This window comes from Sardina pilchardus, chromosome 9 (assembly GCF_963854185.1).
Source record: "Sardina pilchardus chromosome 9, fSarPil1.1, whole genome shotgun sequence".
Taxonomy (NCBI): domain Eukaryota; kingdom Metazoa; phylum Chordata; class Actinopteri; order Clupeiformes; family Clupeidae; genus Sardina; species Sardina pilchardus.
The window spans coordinates 23,382,237-23,392,236 of record NC_085002.1 but is presented as its reverse complement, the minus strand read 5'-3'; the positions used below and the strand labels follow the sequence as shown (position 1 = coordinate 23,392,236).

At 44.5% G+C, this 10,000-nt stretch overlaps 1 protein-coding gene across 1 annotated transcript in view; it reads left to right on the top strand.

Moving 5' to 3' along the window:
* The window catches only part of grip2b (glutamate receptor interacting protein 2b), a 199,593-nt gene that overhangs the window by 144,573 nt on the left and 45,020 nt on the right, over window positions 1-10,000 (top strand). Inside the window, exons 5-8 of the mRNA XM_062546401.1 lie at window positions 1,584-1,670; window positions 2,020-2,095; window positions 3,920-4,065; window positions 9,622-9,769. Of these exons, the coding sequence (XP_062402385.1) occupies window positions 1,584-1,670; window positions 2,020-2,095; window positions 3,920-4,065; window positions 9,622-9,769 (457 nt within the window). The remainder of the gene's footprint in view (window positions 1-1,583; window positions 1,671-2,019; window positions 2,096-3,919; window positions 4,066-9,621; window positions 9,770-10,000) is intronic.

Below are 10,000 nucleotides of genomic sequence, written 5' to 3'. Positions count from 1 at the left end.
CACACACATTTTTTAATGTGTCTGTGTGTGGGTGGATTGGCATACAGAAAGGGTTTAATGGATTGCATTGCAGCAGCAAAGTTAAAGCTCACTTCATGTCTGAAATTAACTGAAGCCGAATATTTGACTTGTTTTTATTAAGCCTTCATGCGTTTAAAGTATTCACGCCAGGCTCCCATCACTCACAGGCGCACAACGATCCATTACCAGCCAGGGATTGGGGGAACATACTGTGGCTCATCTGCTGATGTTTAAGGATTTATCACGAGTCATGAATTCCTAAACCACGGCAAGGTGCTGAATGTGTTTGTCTGCTCCTGAGATATTCTAGAAGCCTCTTCCAGTATGTGCGCTCTAGTCTCCGATGGACTGATCTAGAGTCAAATCTGAGATTACAGATGACCAAATGGCCGTTCACACCAAGAACGCTAACTAGAGCGATAACTGTAAACAAATATTGTTCTCGTTAATATGAATAATAACATTCTCACATAAATTATAACGATAACAACATGAAGAACAATATCATTGGGCATCACTTTCTGATTGATTTTGAGAACGATAAAAAGCTAACAGCCAATCAGAACCCATAATATTTTAGCCATCACATTCATTAACACAAGGAGAGAACTTTTTTATCGTTGGCCAGTGTGGACGCTTTTATCGTTATGGTTATATTTATCGTTATCGTTCTTGGTGTGAATGCTGCTTAACCCTTGGTCTAGATCCAGCCCTCATAAGGCTGGTTTTGGTCAGATTAGGGTTAGACTGTTCTAGAATCAGCCATGCACTATCACTTGCCTGAACCCTGGACTTACCTGAACCCTGCAAGATATTTTATCCAATCATTGATCATATTAACTTGAACTATGAATCATTACGCTATACTGTCTCGTGTTAAATTCAGGCCCACCCTGTTAGATTTGTGTTTAGGGAGGGATAACATCATAGTTGTTCTGGGTAAGAACATAGTGTTCTTGCTAATAGTGCATTAATTTGCCTCTCCTTATCTCCCACTCGTACACGTGTTTGTTGAGCCGAGTAGGGTGATAGCTCTGTTTGGGAGCTGGAGCACAGTGACTGTTGTTTAGGGGGAGAGAGCGATGTGTTGGCAGATGGAATATTAACAGACCGTCAGGAGTGTGTTTGCCCTTTTGACAAATGACGCGAGGCAAGCGAGCAGGTCGATCTGTCTCTGTGCTCTTTGGCTGACCCCCTCCTGCTCTGCCTTTATGGTCGACTCTCGTCTTGGCGTCTGACCTGGACGTGAGCCCGGCGAGACGGTTTACTCTGTGTGACATGGTTTGCTTTCTCTCCTGACCCCTGTCTTTGTTCCAGTCTCACGCTGTATCTGTATCTGTTGCTTTGTGTTTCACATGTCTCTTTCTCTCTTTTTTTCTTTTCTTTTCCTTTCTTTCTCTCTGCCTCTGTCTGTTTGTCTTTCTCATATCTCACTTCATCTCCGTCGCTCTTTTGTCTCTTTTGGCCTGTCTGTCTGTCTTTCTCTGTTCTGTTTTGTCTCTTTCTGTCTGACTCTCACGCCATCTTTCTCTCTCTCTCTTTCTCTCCTGCTCCTCTTCCAGCGCCAGACAGTACCTCAGGTGTTATATCCAAGACAATCGAGATATGCTTGCACAAGGAAGGCAACAGCTTCGGCTTCGTCATGCGAGGTAAACGACTCCATCGGTCTGTGTTTCCCCCCCGAGGGGACGTGGTATTTTACGGGCCACGGTCCTGACCCCTAAAAAACAGTCCACATAAAAGTCTCTGATTAAAACCTTTGCTGACCGCAGGCTCCTTTATTCTGCATGCAAATGCTCCCTGAATTTCCTTTCCCCACTTCCATAAAACCACCAGTGAGCCTGCAGCCCAATAAAACAACCCCCAAGTCGGTTAGCTATGCTATATGTTGCATTATAGATGTGTCAGAGAGCGAGGAGAGAGTGTGTGTTGGCTGGCTTTCTGAGGGCTGCGCTTGTTTTCTAAATATATAAATATATATGTCGCACACTTGCACAGGAGGCTCGCACGAGGACTGGCACAAGTCGAGACCCCTGGTGGTGACGTACGTCCGTCCAGGAGGACCTGCCGACAGGTAAGAGCGCCGCGTCACGCCGTCGTCATCGAGGAGCCGCCATTTGGCGTCCGTCGGGGCCAAAAGCTGTCATCTTTACGTGCCAGAACTGTGTTTGTGTTGTTTCCTCTCAGAGGAAGGACTGATAGAGACTCTGAGTGTCAGCCTACAGAGAGAAAGAGAGAAAGAGAGAGAGAGAGAGAGAGAGAGAGAAGGGGAAAGAGGGAGAAAAAGAGGAGGCAGATCTGAGGCACTGTGCCCGTCTGCGCTAATGCAAGCAGAATTATTCAGAGTGCCACGTCTCCTAAGCGCTGCTGGCTGCTCTGGCATGTTGACGCGGGGAGAGGGAGGGAGAAGCGGGCGAGCAGGGTTTGGGCACGCGGGCGCCGTCTTAGCAGCAGCGCCCCACACCGCCGCACCCGCACCGCACCCGCACCAGCGCCGCACCCGCTCCGCGCCCGCACCGCACAGCACCGCGCCACTCACAGCCCCAAACACAACCCGACAGCAGGCAAAAACTAGAGCAGAAGATTCTCTCACTTTCTCTCTCATTGACTCTCTGTCTTTCTCTTGCTCTTTCTCTCTCTCTCTCTCTCACTCTCTATGTATCACTCTCTTGTGTCTTGTCAGATCTCCATCACTTTCTTTCTCTCTAATTCTGCCTTTCTCTCACTCTTTTAATCTCTGACATTCTCTCACTCTCACTCCCACCAATGCCCCCTCCTCTCTCTCTCTCTCTCTCTCTCTCTCTCTTCTCTCTCTCTCTCTCTCTCTCTCCCCCTTGGCCTATGCACCCAAAGGGTATTGGAATCTGTGAGTTTTCATCAACTGTTCCATTTTTTTGCACAACACATCAACAAACAACAAGCAACACAACAAACACAAACCACCAACCCTCATCCCTAATGTTCTTTCCCCTCCGCCTACACACACACACACACACACACACACACACTGTCTCACTATGACACTCTCACACACATGCACGGAAAACTGTGGATTGATGGATCAGACATTAGCTCAGGAAAAAGAGGTCAGTAATCGCTCCTGTTTAGCACCTTCCTCCATTACTCCCTCTGCTGCTGTGTCAGACTTGTCAGACTTGAGCTCCGGCAGCGTCGTCATCTCTCCTGTTTGGAAATGTTCCTCTCTCCAGCATCACGCTGTCACTCCTGGTTAATGGTAGACATCAACACAGGCAGCTGTCGACCAGTTTAGCGCCAGAGACTGCTAGGGTTAGCAGTTTGTTTGTTTGTTTGTTAGTGTAGTAGGCACAACTAGGTAGATCACTCTGCCCTGTATTTACCTTCACTCACGCACTCACTCACTCACTCACTCATAGCCTCTATCACTATCTTGTGAGTGAGTGAGTGAATGCGTGAGTGAGTGAGTGAGTGAGTGAGTGAGTGCGTGAGTGAGTGAGTGAGTGAGTGAGTGAGTGAGTGAGTGAGTGAGTGAGTGAGTGAGTGTTCACTGGCACATTGGCTCACTTTCACTCAGTCACTGATTAGATGTCATTCACTCACTCCTCACTTCATTTGGCCACTCTCTCTTATTTTGTTTGTTCACTGGGCACCCAGATGATTGCCTCACACATACACACACACACACACACACACACACACTCACTCACTCACTCACGCACGCACACTCTCACTTACTCACTCACTCACTCACTCACTCATGCACTCACTCACTCACTCACTCACTCACTCACTCTCATCAACTCTTTCGTACCCACACAGTGATTGACTCTCACTTACCTCCAACCTGATCTACTCCCTCTCTCTCTCTCTCTCTCTCACACTCTCTCTCTCTCCCCCTCTCTTCTCCTCCTTTCTTCAGAGAGGGCACCCTGCGGGCAGGCGACCGGTTGATGAGCGTAGACGGGGTGCCCCTGCACAGTGCCAGCCACAGCGATGCCCTCACCGTCCTCCAGCAGTGCGGCCAGGAGGCGCTCTTTCACATCGAGTACGACGTCTCCATCATGGGTGAGCACACACACACACACACACACACACATCAGGGATGGAAATTAGCCACCCGCCACCGGCCAAATGCGTGTAGTTTTGCGCGCTGGCGGGGGAAATATGTCAGCACACCCGCCACTGTGGCGGGTAAGCAACTACTTCTACTTCAAGTAGTTTATTTCATCAGAATATTAGCAGTCGCCACAGAGATAAGAACACACGACTTGTATCAATAATCCTCAACATCGATGGACAGGACGATCACAACAAACATTCTGGAACGGAGCGCCTTAGAATGTTAATTGGCTCTCAACATTGCGTCAGAGCCTAGCCTACTCTTCCAGTTAAGGTGGCAGCTAGATAGCCTACAACCATTGACTGTATACATTTACAACGAGGCTACCGGTTAATACGTTTAGGAAATACATTGGATATATATAACAGATATACCAAACTCCGAGTCATGGTACCTAAGTTAAGCAACCAGCCAATTAAACATGACCAAGGAAAAAGTGAAGGGGACAACTCACAATGCCATAGGCTACCACGGTAACCTACCTAAATCATAGAAGTTAACAGTGCAAGACACTTATCTTTTCTATGAAGCCAGAAATATTTTCCTTACCTTCTTAGTTTTTTTGAACATTTACCTTATTTAATGAAAACATGTATCATTGAACTATGTGATTTTCCCAAAACCGAATGAAACCTAATTATGTTCACGTACTTCTTAAAGTGACAGGCACTCAATTAGACCTACACACCACCCCTGTAATATCATTAAAGACAGACAAGTGTAATCAATATGAAGTATTCAAATTACTGAATATTTTGAGTAATTATGCATATGCTATACATTGTTAACAAAATATATAAAGTGTATGAATTCAAATATGAAATAGAAACAAGACATGCCATTTTCTGAGCAGGGTTGAGCAGAGACTAGGATTGCCACTGCTCTGAATGATCTGTATCCAGTCTAAGGCAATAAGGTTTTGCCTATATTTTTGTAATGTAATAGACACAGTCACACTTTTTAAAAACTATTTCAGCTTGTGTAGGCCTATCAGTGCTTTCTTATTGAACACAATACTGCGATAGTACCGAAAACCATGATCATTTTGGTCACTAGCCTATAACCGTGGGGTTAAATGTTCATACCGTTACATCTCTACTTGGCAGTATAATGTATGGAACGGTTGAATATATATTGGCTGGTAAACATTTTGAGTGGCTGGTAGATTTTAAAATCTACCTGCCACAGTGGCAGGTGGACAAAAAATTTAATTTCCATCCCTGACACACACACACACACACAAACACACACACACACACACACACACACACACGCGCGCGCACACTGTGTGCCTGGCTGACACCAAACCAGTTCTCAATTTAGGATTGGTCTGGACCCTTTCGGTTCACTTTCCAAGGTGGTGAAATCCAACTGAAGTTGGTACATTAAACTCTCACTGAATCCTTTAGGACGTTCAACAAGCACACCTTTTTTGTAATGGAAAGTTTTAAACACAGTTGTTTACTCATTTGTAGTTGTTTACTCATCACAGAAAGTACATGTTGATTAATGACACCATCAGCACAGTGATTGTTTGGTTGCCAACCATCCTCCTCTGTTTGCCGTTGTGTAAAGCCTGCCCCATGCCAGATAAGTGGTTGGCATTGGTTCTGGGGATAATGGTGATTTTAGAAGTTGGTTTGAATGGGAGGGAGGCCAGACAGATTTGCCAGCGCACATCCAAATGTGCTTCTGGGTAACACACCTGCTTATATAGACCTGATGGACAACAGGAGGATGCTGCTCCATTATGTTATCATAGAATACTCATTCCCTCATTCATTAAGGCATTCAGATACTCACAAAATCATTCATTCATACACAGGAGTCACTCACACACTTACAGATTCATTCATTCATTCATTCATTCATTCATTCATTCATTCACTCATGCACTTAGGCTACATATTCACTCTCTCACTCATGATGATCTATTCTAAAGACAACGAGTGGCAGACTGAGTTTGTTGTCACTTATAGGCTACCAGAGATTGCTTTCATCGGTGCAAATTTTATATGATGATGCAACATTCCACAAAATGATGACTCAAAACAGCTTTTAGGCTTATGTCAAAGCAGGCCTACCTGTGGGCATGTAGCCTAATTGGGCTACAGGTTGGCATGTTTGAACGGGCACTGCACTAGTTAAGTGCAATTTTGCAGACCTAATGTATTTTCTTTTTTTTTTTTTTTTTTATTAATATTTTTGGCAGACAGAAGAACATACAGAGCATAGACATCAAGTAAAAATTACAAATATAGTCAGCTCACACTGTCTTTTTTTTCCTCTCTTTTTTTGAGTAAGGTATAGAAACAACAACACACACACAAAATAAAGACAAACAAACAAACAAACAAAAGAAAAGAACAAAGTGCCTACAAACTTAAATTAACATACCATAGATCTCTGAGTATACCAGTCAGTTACAGACAATATACTACCAGTGTCAGTTATTTATCTAAACAGACATATCCTCTAGATAATTCAAAAAGGGACCCCAGACCTGATTGAAGAGATCCTCTCTCCCCTTGACACTGAAAGTTACACGCTCATATAAAGCCATTTTAGTCATTAGTTCAACCCATTCCTTAAAACAACAAAAATCAGTTGACTTCCAATGCCTCAGAATTATCCTACATCCTGTTATGGTTGCCAGTCGTACCCATAACCGCTGTCTCCCAGTTAGATTAATGTTATCTGGTAGCAGACCTAAAATACATAAAGCTGGCGACTTAGAGAGATTAAGTTGGAATAGACCATTCAAAAGAGTAATAATCCCATCCCATAGGTGGTCATTTTTCCCACAGTCATATAGCATATGTACTAAAGTCCCAGATTCGTTCTGACATTTCCAACAGGTGTCCCTGTCTACTAATTTCAGTTTGGCGAGTTTACTAGGGGTCCAATAACTTCTATGGAGTAGTTTGTATTGGATAAGCTGCGACTGTGTTTCCCGTGAACAGGCATACCAGGAAGCAACCAGCCTCTTCCAGCCATCCTCTGGAATCTGAATACCCAAATCTTTCACCCAGCACAGTCTCAGCCCCTCCAAATGGGGGGATCGCACTTCTCTGATAATCCCATAAAAATTAGACGCTCTACTTCTAATATTGCTAGGTACTAGGAATATTTCCTGGATGCTAGATGGGGGGTCTGGGTTAGTGTGCAAACTAGCTTTGATGCAGTGTCTAATTTGCAAAAAATTCCAAAACTCCCTTTGATTAAGATTAAATTCTTGCTTGATTTCAATGAATGATTTCATACCATTTTGACCAAATAGATCCCCAAGCTGGTTAATTCCAGAGCAGACCCACGCATCCCACATAAACGGTTTCTTACCTATTAAAAGCTTTTTATTCCACCAAATGGAGGCTTTAGAGGTAAGATAAGGGTTGGTATCAATGAACTGGTGAGATCTCAACCAAGTCTCCTGTACAAAAGCCAAAACAGGATCTTTAAAGGGTACCGGTCTTCCCATCTGAGTGAGAAAGGCCTCTAAAGATGTAGGAGCCACAAGTTCCTCCTCTATTTTAACCCATGACGGTCTCTGCTCAGGGGAATTATTTATCTTATGTAGCTGGGAGAGAGAAAATGCAAAATGATACCAGTCCACCTTAGACAATGCTAAACCACCACCGTCTTTGGCAGCATATACTTTGGATCGATTAGAAGTTGGTTTCTTGCCGGCCCACACATATCCCTCTACAACTGTATTATAAAGCTTAAACAAGTTATGTGGAAATGTTAGGGGCAGCATATACAAAATATACTGGATCTTCGGGGAAATAATCATTTTAACTAAATTAATTCTGCCCAACAAGGACAGATTCATTTTTACCCAATTCTGTAGAAGAGACCGAATATTGTGAATCACTGGTGAAATATTAACTTGCATTATTTTATCCAAACCTAATGTATTTTCTAACGGAATTTGTTTCTAGGGTATTGGTCGATAATAAACGCAATGTTAATGTTATTTTAGGTGCAGCCAAAGGCGCTAACCATAAATAAACAGCCAGTATGAAATACAGGAACCTGTCCTCCCCTGAATCACAAAAGCTCCATGAGGTTTAGTGTACAATCATACATAATCATGTAATAAGTAATTTATAGGCATTCTGAATATTATATGACTTAGTCACAACCTCGAGCTCATGATCATGCTTTAATTAGCAAGTACATTCTGAGAGAAGGCTGTGATATCATTAGCCTGCATCATGATTTAGTCATACGATCTGTGTGTACATGATCTTGTCATAATTAGGCATTGATGTGAATGTCTGATGTTGCAATTTAGTCAGGAGATCAGTGTGCATTCCATTGAGGTTATAAAAGCATAATAAAATAAAATAAAGCATGAAAATGTACATGATCATTTTACAAATAATTAAGTCATAACATCTATCATGGTCATAAACCATAGTCATTCAGGAATACCATGCAGTAACTGTTAGTGACGTCTGCAAAAACTACTGGTATAGGCTAATCAGAGAGTTGGGTCCCGGTTGAGTAGGCCGACATCCCATTGATATAGTGGCAACATTGTGACAGAAACAGTAGAATTGTTGGATTTTCTCTGCAATTGATAAAGGTGTGTGTCTTAACACACCTTATCTCAGCTCATCTGTGAACTGTCTTGTGTGAACCGTAATGCAATTTAGCAGAACCCTCCTCAGGTTCACTGTATTTCACAGAGCTCCTGAGTTACAGTAACTGCAGGTGTTTGTAGTGATTTAGGCGTGTGTTATTGGGCCAGTTCTCCCTTCAGATGGAGCTATTCTGAGTGCTTGCTACTGGCTTGCTACTACTTTTCTATGCCCTCAGTTCTGCTGCTGCCCTGGTTTGATACATGCTGTCAGGCACCCCCCCCCCCCTTACCCTTACCCTACACAAGCATACTCTCAGACCACAGCTGTGCCATCCTCAACCCCTTCTAACCCCCCCCCCCCATTTGACTTGCAGTAGTCTCAGGCCTGTCTACTCTCTTTTCCCCTCACTGCTACTGCTGGCCAGCTTTCATACGCCCATGCAGCTCGTTGAACCATCCACCCACCTGTCCCCTACCACTACATCTCCACCCCCAACCCCAGTCTGGCTGTGCAGGGATGGGCCAGGGGAGGGCATGGGCGCTTCTTGGCCGCCCCTCAGACAGGCTAACCAGTTGGCTGGACTTCTGAATGAAGCAGTGATGAAGCAGAATGGCAAACGCTTACACAGACAAGCACAGACTGGCACAGGGGTGCACAGACTGGCACAGACTTGGCACAGGGGTACACAGACTGGCACAGACAAGCACAGACTTGCACAGGGGTGCACAGAGTGTCACTGACAAGGACAGACTTGCACAGGGGTACACATAGTGGCACAAGGTGGCACAAACAAGCACAGCCTAGCATAGGGTTACACAGACAAGTACAGACTGGCACAGACACACTTAGACAAGCACAGAGAAGCACATGCTGGCAGAGGGTTGCACAGATACCAAAAGATATCTTTTACAGACACAGTCACAAACGCCTCCGGTCCTCTGCTGGTGGAGATCGCCAAGTCTCCGGGGGCATCGCTTGGCATCACGCTCACCACTGCCACCTACAGGAGCAAGCAGGTCATCGTCATCGACAAGATCAAACCGGCCAGCGTCGTTGACAGGTGAGCGGGCTCATTCAGCAGAGGCGGACATTCCTGGTTCCGGAGAGTAAAAGTCCTGCCATATATTCTCTCTACCTGTGCACTTAAAACAGGTGATATCACTAATTATCTGATCTACCTGGCAGCTTATTAGAATGAGCTGGTTTACTAAATGGTTGGATCAAATTCTTGGCAGGACTTTTACTGTCTGAACCTGGGATGTCCGCCTCTGTCATTCACTGCCAGAAGTCT